Below are 17684 nucleotides of genomic sequence, written 5' to 3'. Positions count from 1 at the left end.
GTAATATTACAGTAATATTGCTTTAATATTACCCGGTAATATTACTGTAATATTATAGTCATATTTTAAAATGTCCGCCTCATGTTATGAATATTTTATTGAAAGATTTGAAATATTTCAATGCATAAGGTTCATGAAATGTTGATGAGAACAGAAAAATGTCCGCCTATAAGAAATATTGTCGTGCAATTTTGCTGAAATATTACACTCTAAGACTCCTGCAATATTACACATGAAGACTCTGCAATATTTAGAAAATATTTCAAGGAAAGTTAGAAACTTTTTAAAATATGAAATCAATCATTATTTTCTTACATGTTCAACACCTTAGGATCCTAGAAAATCAAAAACTACTACTACGCAGCTGTACAGGCCATAGAAATTGAGATCGACCAGTACACATTATTTAAATTGAAAATTTACTAGAATATTTTAATGAAATATTTCACTAAAATTACAAGGGTACTATTTCTTATAGGCGGACATTTCCCTAATTTCAGCAATATTTCAAGGACTTCGCATATTGGAATATTTCAAAATTTCAATGAAATATTGCAGAAATATTAAGGAAATATCATGTGCTGTGTGGAATTAACCGGCAATATTACCATGAGGCGGACATTTTAATATGTGTAATATTACAGCAATATTACTGTAGTATTACAGTAACATTACTGTAATATTAGTATTACGTGCTACATGGGTCAGTAATATTAAAATGAAAGATTCGTGATATTACGTTGTAATATGTACTACTGTAATATTACAGTAGAATTAAAATGTTTGCCTAAAGATAATATTAAGGTAATATTGGTGTAATTTTGAAGTAATTTTGAATTAATATCAAAATTGAATATTAAAGTAACCCCAACTAGTACGTAATATTACTGTAATATTACAGTAACATTACCCGGTAATATTACTGGAATATTACAGTGTTATTAAAATGTACACCCTAATGGTGATATTACCGAGTAATATTACTGTAATACTACGGTAATGTTACAGTAATATTACAGATTGATTTGAGTTACTCATAAAGCATCACAATCATAAATATATTGTAGCTAGTCATTTGTACATATATTGTAGCACTAGTCAGTGTAGCCTGTTGGTAAAACTCTGGACTTGTGTGCCTTGAGTTCGGGGTTCGATTCCCCGGTTGGGTAAATTTTTTTCGTGAAATAATATTCTTCTAATATCCCTGCAATATTCTTGTGTATTAATACCTTAGTATTACTGTATAATATTACTGTAATGTTACTGTAATATTATAGTAATAATGCCTTAATATTACCGTGTTATATTACAGTAACATTATCCGGTAATATTACCATGAGGCGGACATTTTAATATCAATGTAAAATTGCAGTAATGTCTCCGGGTAATATTACTGTAATATAACGTGCAACTTAGGATATTACACGTGATATTAAGGTAATAATAAATGTAATATTGACGTAATATTGGTGCAATATTACAATATAATATAGAAAAATATTTCACATAATATTACATCAATATTAAAAAGTCTGTGTCATAGTAATATTACCGGTTAATATTACTGTAATATTACAGTTGCATTACTTTAATATTACAAGCTTTTTTGAAATACATAAAAATTTCAAAGTTTTTTATGATAAAGCAGAAAAAAATAATTAATTAGTGAAATATTATTAAGTAGTTTTTGTAATTTTTTGTAATATTGCTGTAATATTACTGTAGCATTTTTGTAATATCACAGTAATATTAACGGTTAATAATACCTTGAAGCGGATATTTTAATATGACTGTAATATTAATGTAAGTTTACTGTAATATTACTGCAATATTACTGTAATATTTTTCGGTAATATTATTGCAATATTACTGTAATATGTTTCAGTGATATTACTGTAATATTACATTCATTAAAATTTCCGCCTCATAGTATTATTAGCCGGTAATATTACCATAAGGCGGACATTTTGTTATGACTTCAATATTAATCGGTAATATTACTGTAATATTACATGCTATACATTGCTCAGTAATATTATGATAATTAAAGATTTGTGATATTACATTGTAATACTACTGTAATATTATAGTAGTATTAAAATGTTCGCCTCAAGGTAATATTAAAGGTAATATTGAGGTAATATTTATGCCATATTACAATGAAATATTTAGGTAATATTTGTGTAATTCTGGAGCAATTTTGAATTAATATCAAAATTTAATATTGAAGTAATATTACAGATGATATTAAGATAAACATACACGTAATGATAAATGTAATATTGACGTAATATTGGTGCAATATTCGAATGTAATATAGAAAAATATTTAATAATATTACAGTAATGTTATTATTACATCTTGCTGCATTCATTTCTTAGAAAAATGTATTTTTAAATAAAGTAGGGTCAGTTAGGGTAATTGGGGACAAAATCCCTATTTTTCACAAATTACGTAAGTTTCATCCTTTAAAAGGTAATATTTGCGGTTTTTTTAAAAAAGTTATTATTTACATTCCCAGGATTAATTTTATGCAGCAGAAAAAAAATTTAGATAAGCTTTAACAACATGAAATTGACTGTTCCCATTTATCCCAAGATTTAGAAAACTTCCTAAAATTTGGGGTATATATAGGGATAGCACAAGGCCAGGTCCAAGTGAGGCAGCGCCATCTATATTGAAACTAAAATTTTGGAAAATTTTCAACAGCCTTTTCTTGAAAACAAGATGGTAAAATGCTTTTTCCTTTATGGATAATTGATTATTGGCCAGATATAAACCAGCTAAAACTTTTTTTGAGTTAAAATAATAAAAAAAATTTCATGTCAATAAATTAAATATGAGCACTTTTTTCACAAAAACTGTAATAGTACTTTCTCAGAAATTACAATAAAAAATGCAATTTCCATTTGGAAAATTAATAAACGCTAAAAAATACACGACCTAAGATTTACCAATCACGAAAATAACAAAAAAAAAGTATTTTAACATAACATATTTTACTCATTATGACAGCCGTTTGGCAGGTTATATATGTCACCAGACGTTTCGGAGTTTTGCCGAAAGGAGGAGATTGGCGCTGTTGCTAACCACCTGAAATACATAATCTACCAAAGGGCTGTCACAATCAGTACAGCAGTATCAATATGTTAAATATTTAATAAAATTTTTTTTTGTTATTTTCGTGTTTGGTAAATCTTAGGTCGTGTATTTTTTAGCGTTTATTAATTTTCCAAATGAAAATTGCATTTTTGATTGTAATTTCTGAGAATGTACTGTTACAGTTTTTGTGAAAAAAGTGCTCATATTTAATTTATTGACATGAAATTTTTTTTATTATTTTAACTCAAAAAAAGTTTTAGCTGGTGTATATCTTGTCAATAATCAATTATCCATAAAGGAAAAAGCATTTTACCATCTTGTTTTCAAGAAAAGGCTGTTAAAAATTTTCCAAAATTTTAGTATCAATGTAGATGGCGCTGCCTCACTTGGACCTGGTCTTAAAAAAGGTTTATGAAAAAAGTTTCCTTAAATATATTACTGTATTAAGGGATGAAAAAACTTGAAAAAAATTTTTAATATGGCGGACGAACTTCAAAATTTTCTTATAAATTCATTAAGTTTTCTTGATTTATGTCCTCTATTTATTTTTTTTATTTCAGTATTTGAAAAAAAAGCAGACTTAAAATTCCTTATGACTCCGATAACAAAAATTCACTTGAATTTTTGTCAATTTGGTTAATAATAACAAGCTGTCCCCATTTATCCCGAGTTTTCAAATTCTTAGGATAAATATAGGTCAAGTTTGTTATTATTAACCATATTGACAAAAATAGAAAAAATCAAGTGAATTTCTGTTATGGAAATCATAAGGAATAAGAAAAAATTTTTATATGATTTTTAAGTCTGTCTTTTTTTCAAATGCGAGATAAAATACTGAAACAGTTTGACTTTGATTTTCAAGTTTTTATGCATTGAACGATAACTTTTTTTATCTTGCTGCCAATTGTCAAGATAAAAGCTTATATGGCAATACTCAAAACCTCTTGCAGGTGATCTGAGGTTAAAATATTGACGTTGAACTTCATTTTAAAACTGTAAATTAAGCTCCAACATCTCTTGTCCCCATTTACCCCAACTGAACATATTTAATTATTTTTTTTAATAGTGCATTATTAAAATTTATTAGAAGAGATAATATTAAAAAATAAAAAAATTTGATGTTTCTTAAAAAAAAGTGGTAATTTTTGTGTGTAAAAGAGATAAATTATTTATAAAATTTTTGACCGGGAAATACAAAAAATTGACCGGGAAAAACCGGGAAATCACTGGGAATTTATAATAATAATTATAAAAATTATCGCCACCCTGATTACTATAATATTACGTGCTATTACTTGGGTATGTAATATTAGTATAATATTCAGGTAATATTGAAGTAATATTAGTGTAATATTACAATGTAATATTCAGATAATATTAAAGTAATATTGAGGTAATATTAACCGTAATATTACATGGAAAAATTGAAGTAACATTGCAATGTAATGTTCAAAAGTAACATTGATGTGATATTAAAGTAATATTTCAATGTGTGTTTCAGGTAATATTAGTGTAATATGGAGGTAATATTACCTCATGTAATATAGAAAATATTATACGTTATATTACATATAACATGGGTGTAAAATTGTTGTAACATTACGATATAATGTTTAGTTAATATTGAAGTAATATTACAATGTTATGTTCAGGTAATGTTGAGGTAATATTGTGATAATATTGCAATGTAATGTTCAGTTAATGTTATTGTAATATGAAGGTAATATTACCTAAATATTTATTTACAAGTAATTTAGTAATTGACTTTACCATCAAGGCGCCATCTGTTAGATACCATTTGAACTCTGTCGTTAAAACTCTAATGATAATTTGTAAAAATAATTACAAATTGATGGATTTATTCACAATTTATTTGTTTGGATTAAAAATTAAATTTTTTTCTGAATTAATTTCAATATGAATAATTAATTATCGATAAATTTATCAATATACTGATTTTTTTTAATTATCATTGAAGAACTTTAACCAAAGAGTTCAAATGACATCTAATAGATGTTGCTTTGTCGATAACTTCAATTACTAATTCATTTGTGAAATACTTTTTTCTAAAAAGTTAAAAAAAAATTGGTTTTTCTATTTTTAAAATAGAGAAAAATCATTTAAAAAAACATACAAAAATTTGATTGGGTATAAGTTATATATGAAAGTTATGTTAACCAGAAGCATAAGAATCTAAATTTCAAGCCCCTGCATATTGACAACCCGTCGCTATTGTGATAAATCGTTTTAATCTTTGAATAATAAGTACTCTACTAGGACTATAACTAATTAAACAGCAAAAAGTCAGTTACTGATTCAAATAGTAACTTTTTTTTTGATAAAAATAACTAATTAATAGTTAAATTCACTTTTAGGTTATGTTAAAATAAAATAAAGATTTCATTTGTAACTAACTAAATTAATAAAATTTATTCAGTTCTTTTAAAATTCACATTTTAATAATTTTAAAAAAAGGAAATTACTTTAAAATAAAATTTAAAATATTGTTAAAAAATTTGTTATTATTAATCTAAAATTTAATACCTTTTTCAGCTCTTTTAAAAAATAAAACAGTTATGACTGACAGTCAACTATTTGGACAATTTGTAAAACTTATATTTTCAGTCAACGCTCATTTCATGTTGTTACACTGGTTCTCGTCCGATCACCAAAGTTAAGCAACATTGAGCGCGGTTAGTACTTGGATGGGTGACCGCTTGGGAATACCGCGTAGTGTTGGCTTCCTTTTTTTTAATTTTTATATAATTTAAAAAAATATATATATAATTTTTATTTCATAATTTAAAATTTTACCAAATTTAATTTAATTATTTTGTTTATTATTTATTAAAATTATTTCTTTTAATTAATTCTTATTATTTTTGAAAAAATATAAAATAAATCATTAATTAATTTTTTATAATTTTCTATTAATTTAATTAACGATTTATTATTTACAAATTTTGTTCTGTAAACTGTCAAAAATAAAAACATTCCGGTACGAAAGAAAACAAATGACTATTGTTGTGAAACCATCATCAAATTTTGATACCTCCATTCAAAACAAACCTATCTGGTGATGTTCGTCATTTTTGATGTCAACTTACACTTGTAACCAATGATTTTTAATGATGCTGAATGTTAAAAAAATCAATTAATTAAATCAAAGTTACAAAAGGAAGACTTGAATAAATTGTTTGTTGGGCGCCAGTCCTTTCTTGGGACAAAAATAAAAATAAATAAATAATTAAGGGACAAACGAATTAAATTGATTAAATAGATTAAATAAATTTTTCTTTAATCGTTGAATTAGTCGGGAAAAATAGACAAGGCCACCAGGCAAACTATTTTAGTGACTGTCAAATTCTACAATTAAATCAAAATTATTCTTGATTGTCAAATTAGTCTGAAGAGTACACACGGCCACCAGGCTTTTACTCAAAGACTGTCAAATTCAATAATCAAGGGAAACTCAAAGCAAAGAAATGATTCAAAATTCAAATTAAATTAAAATAGTCTTCCTTTTACTCAGCCTGCCGCAGTCCCAATTCTTGGTAGACTCGATATAATGCAAAAAAAATAATTACTTATTCTTTCTTTTTAAAAGAAAAAGGATTCTTTAATTCGAGGAATGGAAAAAGATGGAAATGGATATAATAATTATAAAATTAAAAGAATGACATTTCAATCAATTTTTAAATAAAAATTATAAATTAAATTTAGAGAATTAAATTCATTCTTAAATAATTCCAAAATCAATAAAATAATTAATTAAATTAAATTGAAATTCTAAATTAAATTAAATTCAGATTTAAAGAAAATTCATTATTGAAAAATTCAAACAATTAAATAATTTTGAGATATCATTCATAAATGGAAAATAAAATTTTACCAGAGAATTCCAAAAATCAATGTGTTCAAAATGATCCAAATTTAATAATAAAAATATATCCAAATAATCGATAATAAACTTCAAAAATATCCAATTATTGATGACATCAAAATTGAGGTTAGGTTGACCAATACAAAATATTCAATATAATCAATTTTTCTCAAAGTTTTTCTTAAATCTTGATATTTTTCTTAATTTCTTGTTTCAGTTCAACATTGTCTCGAAAGTACATAAATAAAAAGGGATTACAGACATTAATTCTTAATATTAAATTATTATAAGATTTTTCCATTTCTCGATTCTATAATGTGATTTCGTCTAGTAAATTTTTGATATTGAAATATCTTTTTCGGGAATAATAAACAAAGTTATTTAATATATTGAAAAATAAATAAACCTTTGTGATTTGTAAAATTATAAATACTATTTTAGTCATTTCATCAAATATACAATTTTTTAAGAATACATTTTTTGACAAAATATTAATATACTCCGGCACTTGACAACAAATTCTTACGTTATTTTTGAAATCTACATAAAATTTTTATCTCACTCTATCAAGTAGGTATTTGCGACAAAGTCCGCAGAGAACATTTACATGTGAAATCATAACAATCACATGACCTTGAAAATACAGAAAAACATGTATCATTTTTACAAACAGATTAGATATCAATTTAGAATCCCTTTTAATTATAGGGTTGATGTATGCATTATTATGATAATAATCAATTCTTATATTAATTCGTTAAGAAGTATTTACTTCATTTTATAATTGCAACTACTTTGGGACCGTCCATAAACTACGTTACCAATTTTTCATACTTTTTAGATCTCCTCCTCCCCTAAAATAGGTAACGTAGTTTATGGACGGCCCCTTTAGGCAAAATAATTTTTAAAAAAAACTTTTTAACGATTTCAAAACTTGTTTAAAAAAGAAATTTAAAAGAGCAAGGCAACAATAATTCTTTTTAATTTTTTTTACGTTTCTATATTTTTATTACAAGAAACATAAAATCCAAAGTCAACAATATTTAATAATAATCTTCGGAATGAAGTAAAAATATTTTTTTGCATTTTTTAACGAGTTTAAAACTTTTCTTTTATGGAAAAATTACAATGCAGCCAAAATAATAATACTTCCAATTTTTTCAACATGTTTTCATTTTTTTTCTATCGATAATTTTAATTTATTAGCAAAATAATAATATTCGTCATTTACTATATTAGTTGATATCAAATTTATAATCAGCATCCTCCAAAACTCCCGAGTAACAAGTTTCAAATTATTCCATTAAAATCATTGTCTAAATAAACATTTTGTTTTGTAACCTTTAATATTAAATTATTTAATTTGTTTATAAAATATGAACTTTTATCCGTTTAATTTTATTTCGTTTAGGAAAGCAATGTTTTGAATAGACAAATGAACTTCATTATTACTTGCATTCTTCTATTGGCCTGAGTAGATCCGCCAGTTAGCGAAATGCCTAGGCAGTTAGCTATCAGCCTAAATCATTTTAGGCCATTAGAAAATATGAAACTTTCTTACTGAAATAATCGAGAAAGGAAATTAACAAACTACGAAATATTTTTTCAGGGTGCATTAATTATTTTATTTTTAAAAAATTTATTTATTTGAGCAAGGCAGACTCTGGTGGCAGCGAGAATTGCACAAAGTGCCAGATTTAAAACAAATACAACGTTTCGTTTTACATTGCAATTCTCAACGGTCGCGAAATGAAAACTAATAATACTTATTTATAATATTCTACTATTCGAATTAATCAATTTAAATACAATATCGTTACAAACAGAGAACAAATAATTTTGAAAAGAGAAACAAAAACAACACTGTCAAATGAAACACGAGAAATCCAAGATTACAAATTTATAATCTAGGCGGATTCCTTTTAAACTACGAAAGTTGTTTGAAACTCACAAAAATGATTAAAATTATTATTATTTATTATTATTATTTATTATTATTTCAGTAAGAAAGTTTCATATTTTCTAATGGCCTAAAATGATTTAGGCTGATAGCTAACTGCCTAGGCATTTCGCTAACTGGCGGATCTACTCAGGCCAATAGAAGAATGCAAGTAATAATGAAGTTCATTTGTCTATTCGGCGCCGGTTAGCTAACCGCCTAGCCAGTTAGCTAACTGGTGAAATCTTCTAATGGCCTACGACATATATAAACTATGATGAAGTAATGGGGGAAGAGAATTTTGATGAAGATAGGATAATAGCTCCAGGAGCATAAAATTGTTAAAATATTACAAATTATGAAGAAATAAATTTTTTTCTCACTATAAATGAATAAATTTATTTATAAATAAAAAAAATTCATTCGTTAATAAAGTGGCATTGATGGAGTCAAATTTTGCAAATTTTTTCTAAAAAATTTTAGTTAATTTTTTTTTCCTCTTTTTGCCAATTAAAATTTAATTTTTTTATACTAATTAAAATTTTTTTTGTTAAAAAAAATTCATTTGTTTAAGGGGGAATTGAAATGGTATTTCAATAGTCAAAAATTTAATTATAAAATTAATAGAAAAATTATAAATTAATAAATATTAAAAATAAAATAATATAGAGAAATGAATTTAAAACTAGTTCCACACGGGAAGAAATAAATATTCAGGAAAATGATGAAAATGAAAATTTCAATATGGAAAGAATAAAATTCATTGGTATGGTTAAATAAAAATTTCAATACTAAAATGAAGTTTTGATTTTTTTATAAACATGTATATATTTAAATAAATAAATAAATTTATTTATTTAAATTTTAATAAATCGATTCTATTGCAGTGGGTTTTAGATAAACAATAAAAAATTATTATTTAAACGAAATGTTTAAAAATTGATTTTGTTAATTTTATTTTGTACGCTTTTACTGCTTTAAAATTTTAGTTTCAAAAATGTAAATTTTTATATTTTAAAAGATATTATTTTTACTTTTTACATATTTCAATATCGCAAATGTTAAAAGCAGGAAGCAATAAAAATCGTTACTAAGTTAAAATATAAATTTTTTTTGACGCATATTTTAAACTATTTTTACTGCTTTAAAATTTTAACTTGATTAACATCTCAAGTACAAAATGTTATTGAGCCAATTGTTTGCTGTATTTATTTTTTTTCAATTATTGAAATATTCTATTGCTTTATAAGATATTATTTTTCTAATGTGTAAATGTTAAGAATAGAAGAAAAGAATGAGAGAAAAGTTCTTAACTTTATAACTTTGATAAGTATGTTATATTTTTTTTTATGTGCGAAGCGCATGTCTTTAAATAGTCTTTATACCCATTGCAAATAATGTCATTCGCATATTTGTGTTGAATTCGCATTAGGTAAGAAACATTTTTATTTTTTCGAATTTTTTCTTATGCAAAAATAAATTTTTTTCTTAAAAAAAGAAATATAATATAAAATTTATTTTTATTCAAAGGTTTCAAACATGGCTTTAGTTTCTATTTCGAAATATCTAAAACCACCACGTTTGTGCCTTTAGACTAAAAAGTACTAAATTAAATGTTAATATTGATAACCATTGTGTTTACAGTAGTTTATTAACACAACAGCATCATTTGAAATAGAATTCTCAAATTCTGGTTTTGTATTCTTTTTAATTTTTGTAAAAATGGCTCATTTCAAAAAATGTCTGCTCTTATTTTTCTGTACACTTGTCCATTTAAACGGACAGCCTGATACGAGCAGGGATGAGAGTAATGAAAATTCTCCGGTAAGTTTTGTTAATAATAATTAATAGTAAATTATTTAAAAATTCAACTTCCGTTAATGCAAATTGTAATGAACGTTTGAAAATTTAAATGTAAATATTTGTTTAAATTTATCGAAGGTCGATAAATGAGATATCGATAGATCGAAAGCGTCACGTAGTACTTGTTTACGACACGCGCGCTGCAGTAGCAATCCCCACTAAAATCTCGCGCATGCGCTTCACCGAACCAAGCGCTTTTAAAAGTCGCGCACCAGGTGAGAATCTTCACTTCTACCGGTCTTACCGTAGTAGTAATTTCTAAGCGGTTTTACCGTAGTAAATTCTTTTGTAAAGTGGTCTTACCACTTAGAATCTTTTGGAAGCTGTTTTGCTCTTAGTTTTAAAGTTATAATAATTTATTTATTTATTTTATTTATTTATTTGGAACATAACGGGACATGCCCTTTCGTACAAAAGTACTCCTAAATCTAAAAATTACAATACTATATTTTACTAAATCTAGGTAGCCACTTAAGAAAAGATATTTAAGTTTTCGTTTAGCAAGATATTACGTAATGATGATGTGAATCGTGTGACATTATTATCAAAGAAATTAATATCGTTAGAAATCATGTTTGCCTCTCTGCTAAGTCTAGCAATCAATGAGTTATTACCATAATTAGTTCTGTGAAATGCCACCGAAAACAATGTATATCGCCTAGAAAACATTCTGGGCACTGATAAATTTATCATAGAGAGAAGTGAAGGACAAAAGATAGCTCCATTCATAAGTCTATACAAAAAAGCCATATCTGCAAAGTAGAACCGTGAATTTAACAATGGTATATTTAATACCGATCTAAGTTCCCTGTAATCATGTGTATGCACGTCAAAGGGGATATTGAGCAATCTCGCAGCAAATCTAAGAAATTTGTTCTGAACACGTTCAATTCTGATTATATGGAAGACATAGAAAGGTGCCCAATTGATACATGCATATTCTATAATTATTCTGACAAGCGTCAGGTATAAAGTCCTGATGGTTAACATGTTATGAAAAACAGAGGCACATCTCATTATAAAACCCAAGACTTTAGAGGCTTTTGAAACAGTCTCAGTAATATGATCATTAAATACTAAATTACTATTAAATACAACACCCAAATCACGCACCCTCTTTACTCTCTCCAAAATATGACCATCAATGTTTAAATATAAATTTACACTTTTTTTCGAAAAGGTTACAACAAAACTCTTTTTAATGTTTATACTTAAATGATTTTTAACACACCATTTTTGGAGTCTTTTTAAGTCTTTTTGTAACTTCAAAATATCTTTTTGAAAGGTAGACGGATGAATCACTTTATAACACTTGAGGTCGTCAGCATAAAGTAAGAACGAGGAGTACCTGAATATTTGCTTAAGGCCAGGTCCAAGTCGAGTCAGCTGTTCCTTTGAAGTTTCAATGGAACAGCTGACACGACTTGGACCTGGCCTTAATATTATTCATATATAAAATGAACATTAAGGGACCTAGGTGTGATCCCTGTGATACCCCAGAGGTTGCTAGAAAAGGATCGCTAAATTCACCACCAACCCTTACCACCTGATACCTGTCAGAAAGATAATTTTTGAAAAAAAGAACAATGTTGTCAGAAATGCCTAGTGATTTCAATTTATTTATAATTATATTATGGTCCACCTTATCAAACGCCTTCGATATATCAGCATAGATAACATCGACTTGCAATCCCTTTTCTAATTTTTCTGTTAAAAAGGTTGTAAAAATACCCAAATTTGTTACAGTGGATCTACCCCTGACGAAACCATGCTGTTCATCAATTATAGCTTCAGAGACCGATGTATAAAAATTATCATAAATTACACTCTCAAATATTTTTGCAAAAACACTTAAAATTGTTATAGGCCTATAGTTCTGGGTATTATTTTTATTATCAGACTTATAAACTGGAGTTATCATTCCCTTCTTCCATTCATATGGAAAAACACAATATTTTAGCGATTTATTAAAAATTATAAACAAATTATAAATTATCATTATAAATAATGATCTTATACGTCGAAAGATCACGTTTGTAAATAGTCTCCGCGTAATTGTTTGTATTGTAATCGTTTTGTCGTTTAGAAATGTTTATTTTTTGTAAATAATCTGATTTCTTTCAATGTCTAATTATCGTTTATTTTGTAAATAAATATGTAAATCTGTAATTCATTATGTTAAAAATTATTAAATCGGACCCTGACACTACGAGCTATTTAAAAATTTAATAACAATCATTACAAAATGTTTCTAACTTGGGAGGTAGTTTTGGTTTTCTATACACTGCAAAAAAAAAAATGTTTTCAGTTTGATTTAATTCTTTTTCAATTAAATTTATACTCCACATTTATAAAATTAATTTCATTTAGTCATCTCCTAAGGATTATATACCTCGAGTAATAATACGAAGCATACAGGAAGTGGAAAAAAGAGGAATGAAAGAAGAAGAAATCTACTTGAAGAAATATGAGCCAAAAATAGTAAACGAGTTGATGAAAATGATGTATCAAAATTCTCTCCTTTTATCTGAAATTAACATTCATTTATTTGCCGCATGTGTTGTCAACAATATTGTCGAGTTAATTTAATTTACATATTATTCGCAACGTCTTAATAAATAAATTGTATTTTAAAGGACCATTCTTTAAAAATATTTTTTTAATTTCAGGAAATTTAATAATGGTCTAATTCCTGAAGTGAATCTGTGCAAAGAAGCTTCAGAAGCTGTTGAAAATAATAATAAGAATTTATTGCGTAAAGTAGTTTCAAAGCTTCCGAATAAAAATAAATACACTATCGCATTTCTCATGTGCCATTTACTACGAGTTATACGAGATGACATTAATAAAGAACATTTACTTGCTCTATTGTTTGCAAAAAATTTATTTAATGGAGAATATAATAAAATAAAGTCCATGGATATCGTACAATCCAGAAATATTGCTATTAAAGTACTTAAATTTTCAACATTTTTTAAATTCATTAAAATCAATTACTTTCACAATTTTTAATTAAATATTATATCTTACATTTTTTTCTCAATTATTTATTTTTGTAGGTTTTTATAAAATTTTTGAATCTTGGATACCAATACTGGGATGAAATTATTAATTATGCTTCTATTGTGAGTATTACAAACTTAAACGCAAAAGTAATCAGCTACAGAAAATTAATTTAAGTTATACTCCATTGTAAAATTAAAATTATATTTATAAAAATACTTAAGAAGCTTCTATCGTAAAGAGAATTAATATTACTATTTTAATGAAATTTGAAAAAATTATGATCGATTTCTCCACATAACCTCACTTTTTTGGGAACTTTATCATTTTAACATAGTATAAGTCAAATTACAAAAGTAATGTTTTCTATTTTGACTAGTCAGTCAAGCGATAGAATCTTCTATATAAATGTAACAAATTCCTAAAATATTAGCTTATCATTTAAATAAAATTTGTATAAAGTATAGTGAGGGAGGGAGTTTTGACGTTTTATGACAAATATTTTTGAATAAGAACTCATAATTTTTTGCAGTAAAAATATAATATATTTTTTCCTTTCTTATCGTAAAAAACAGATTAAGTTAGATTGGTTAACATCCTTATTTGATGAAGACAAACTAAACGATTCCTTTTTTGGGGGAAAGGTAAAAATTATTTAATATTTTTGTTTTTAATTAATTTAATTTAAATTTTGAAATTCACTTTTTAAAAATTTAATATTTGAAATAATAGTTTATTTTGAACATTTTTTTTTGTTTAATTGTCAAAAAAGCTATCGAAAATTATTGTCGAAGTGGAAACTTCGGAGTATTCTTTTGCTAAAATTTTAGTAAAGGTTGTATAAAAATATTCGCATACTATAAGTAAATGTTTGACCAACTTTACTGAGTTTCGCAAATCAATTAATACAGTCGGAAGTTTTTACTAAATGTTCAGAAAATTTTCGTTGCCATGTGGAATTCTTTCTTAAAAAATAAAAATTATATTTCATTATTTAGTTTCGCTCTTCAAAATCATCATTTGAAAGCGACATTGAACCACAATCGCCGTATCCTGAACGTAATAACGATTTATCAACTTTTAATGAAAAATAAATAAAAATGAACCATTGTATTTGTTAATATTTCAAGTATTATTTATTATGTAAATTACTTGTCAATTAATAAAAATTTATGTCTTGTTGACATATTTGAAGTCAAATTAAAAAAATTAATTATGTGTTTTTTTATTGAAATACTGAGAACCACATTCGCTCCACATTAGACATGTATAGGGATTTTTCTCGTTCACGAATTAAAAATTATTGAATTTTTATTTATCCGAATTTTATGTAGTAGATTTTACAATAAGCCGAATTTTTAAATAGAAAAATTTTTATATTTAATTAAATTTTGATTTAATATAATTTCCATTTAACTGTCAAATAATGTAATTTCCATGGGTGCGGCCCATGGATAATTCTTGAGCAAAGAGAAGGAAATTTCTACATGGAAATAGTAATAAAGATAATTTAATTTAATTCATAATTTAATTATTTTTGTTTATTTTAAATTTACAAACAAATTCATTTAATTTTTAAATTTAAATTTTCATTTCGAATGAATATCTATGCAACAATAATATAAAGTTTTATGTTAGAGGAATTAGAGATAGGGAATAATTATAAGTTCATAGATTAGGAAAAATTAATAGTAATTAAAAATTTTAATTAAATAATTATGACATAACACCCGCGTTAAATTAATATTTAGTGTTGGTAAGGTAGAAAACCATATTTTCCAAATTGCAAGGTAAAATTACCAATAGTTTTATGTATTAACAGTTTAAATCTATCGTTTCTTTAATAAATTTATTTTTGTTTCTAATTTAATTTTCCATCTTTTTTGAATTTATTTAATTGCTTTTTCTTGATTAAAAGCTCTACAAAAGTCGTCCGCTTCAGTGAGTTTACAATTTGATTTAATTTTTATACACTTTAAAAAAAATTAGGGAGTTAACGTTACTGGGAGTTAAAATTTTCGAGTTAAAAATCAACTCAAAAAGGGAGTTAATAATTAAATTAACTCCTTAAAACCAACTCCCTAGGCATAAAATTAACTCGTAAAGCATTAACTTTCTTCGCTTCAACTCCACAAGGGTGGAACTTTTATAGCGTCCCCTAGGGAGTTGAAATTCAACTCCTTTTTTTTTTACAGTGTAAAACCTAATTCTCATTTGGCCTAATTTTACTTTATCCTAATTGTTAGCCAAGTAATAATTAGGTCAAATAAAAATGAGGCTAAAAAAGTATTAGATTACAGAAAATTTAGGCCAAATGAGATTTATAGGGCAAATAAATATTACCTTAAATAAGAATTAGTTTAAATTAAGATTATGCCAAATGAGAATTAGGATAAATGAAGATTAGTACAAATGAGAATTCGATTGAATGAAGATAAGAATAAATAATAATTATGTCATATACAGATTAGGCCAAGTAATAATTAGTCCCAACGACTTTTAGAGCAATTGAATTCAATTAAGTTTTAGGACATTTACAAATTATAATCAATATAGTAAATTTAACACATTATATTGAGAAACAATTTTTTATTCACATAATACAAAATTATATTTTTAGAGTTGCAATATTAAAATCTTAATATTTTGCTAAAGAAATTTCTCCTTGATGTAACTTCATAAATGATTCAACTGCATCTCCTTGAATACAACCGCCTTTACAATTGCAACCAAACATATTACAAGAACCTTTGCCACAAAAAGTTCCTTTTATTACTGCCTTACCATCGCCACATACCTTGATTTTACATGCTCCAGGATCTGTCTTATCAAATCGTGATGCCCCATTTCCATTCTGATAATCCTCACAATTTTTGTAGTATGAATAAAAGGTAATTTGTTTTTTATAACAGCATTCCGCATTGCTCAAATGGGGAAATAAAGAAAATGTCACAATTAATAATGAAAAACATAATTTAAACATTTTTCACTGACATTTAACTGCGGTTGATTATATTTTATTGTATAGATTTTGGACTTGTAGCCAAATATGTATGTAAAAGTAAATTCTTGTACTGTGAATTTTTGGCAGATGTGTAATTTTACGGTAGTTGTATTGCTTTTATATTGCCCAACATGAGGAAATAAATTAATTCATTATGTATTTCTAGGAAACGGAAATCATTTTCAACTGTTAAACAAATACTATTTTTCTTGACAATTTCTGTTTAAATTGTCACCGTATTTACGGATTTAGAACATGTGTATCGTTAATTATCGATTCAAACACTTGTACGGAAGTTAATACTCATTATTGTATTGTACTATTTGATATAGATTAGAACATTGACTTTTAAAAAATTTCCGAAAGTCAAAATATACAAGTTTCTATTGAATGTGACGATTTACATGTTTAGATCATATCAAGTTAAACAATTTTTGACAAATATATCCTATGTGCTTTTTGTTAAAATCATGTTTTTTTTCATTTATTTTAATAATTATTATCAATTACGGTGACCAAAATTACGTGTATTTTGAAAATACTTTACCCACCGTAATTGAAGCCAATGGAAATCTTAAAAATGTTTCAATTACGGCGAGGGAAAAAATTTGATCTCAAATAATTTAATTAATAATTGTTTAAATGTGCATTTTTATTAGTAATTGTATCAAAAAAAGAAAAAAATAATTTTTTTAAAATCATTTTGCAACAGTTCTATTAAGTAGGGGAGAGTAGTGAGGGTTGGACAGTGGTCAGGGTTGAGCCATCGCGTTTATTTTGTTTTATCACACTAGATCCATCTGTCTTATTGTATGTAAGTAGTTGTTAGCAATGTCAGCGAACTTTTCACATACATTGTAGTGAAGTGTGCGAACAATAAAGACGTATTA

The 17684-nt window shown here is 25.8% G+C and overlaps 1 protein-coding gene and 1 non-coding gene across 3 annotated transcripts; both read left to right on the top strand.

The window, feature by feature from the left end:
• Nucleotides 1-5726: 5726 nt before the first annotated feature.
• LOC127278163 (5S ribosomal RNA) lies at nt 5727-5844 on the top strand. Its single transcript, XR_007842452.1, has one exon. It is a non-coding gene; the product is annotated as a 5S ribosomal RNA (ribosomal RNA).
• Nucleotides 5845-10190: 4346 nt separating this feature from the next.
• Nucleotides 10191-15003, top strand: LOC127278108 (rac GTPase-activating protein 1-like). Of its 2 annotated transcripts, none has more exons than XM_051299650.1 (7): nt 10191-10356; nt 10569-10748; nt 13158-13366; nt 13457-13739; nt 13847-13912; nt 14366-14434; nt 14789-15003. In XM_051299650.1, exons 2-7 carry the CDS (start codon nt 10647-10649, stop codon nt 14882-14884), a joined length of 825 nt encoding a protein of 274 aa, XP_051155607.1. In that variant the 5' UTR covers nt 10191-10356; nt 10569-10646; the 3' UTR covers nt 14885-15003. The 2 variants fall into 2 exon arrangements, with proteins under 2 accessions (XP_051155607.1, XP_051155608.1); XM_051299651.1 differs by having other exon boundaries at nt 10206-10356; nt 10572-10748.
• Nucleotides 15004-17684: the final 2681 nt, after the last annotated feature.

This window comes from Leptopilina boulardi, unplaced genomic scaffold (assembly GCF_019393585.1).
Source record: "Leptopilina boulardi isolate dan_hultmark-lab unplaced genomic scaffold, ZJU_Lbou_2.1 LbouV2_195, whole genome shotgun sequence".
Classification (NCBI taxonomy): domain Eukaryota; kingdom Metazoa; phylum Arthropoda; class Insecta; order Hymenoptera; family Figitidae; genus Leptopilina; species Leptopilina boulardi.
The sequence above is the reverse complement of the archived record's forward strand: the minus strand, read 5'-3'. Positions and strand labels throughout refer to the sequence as shown.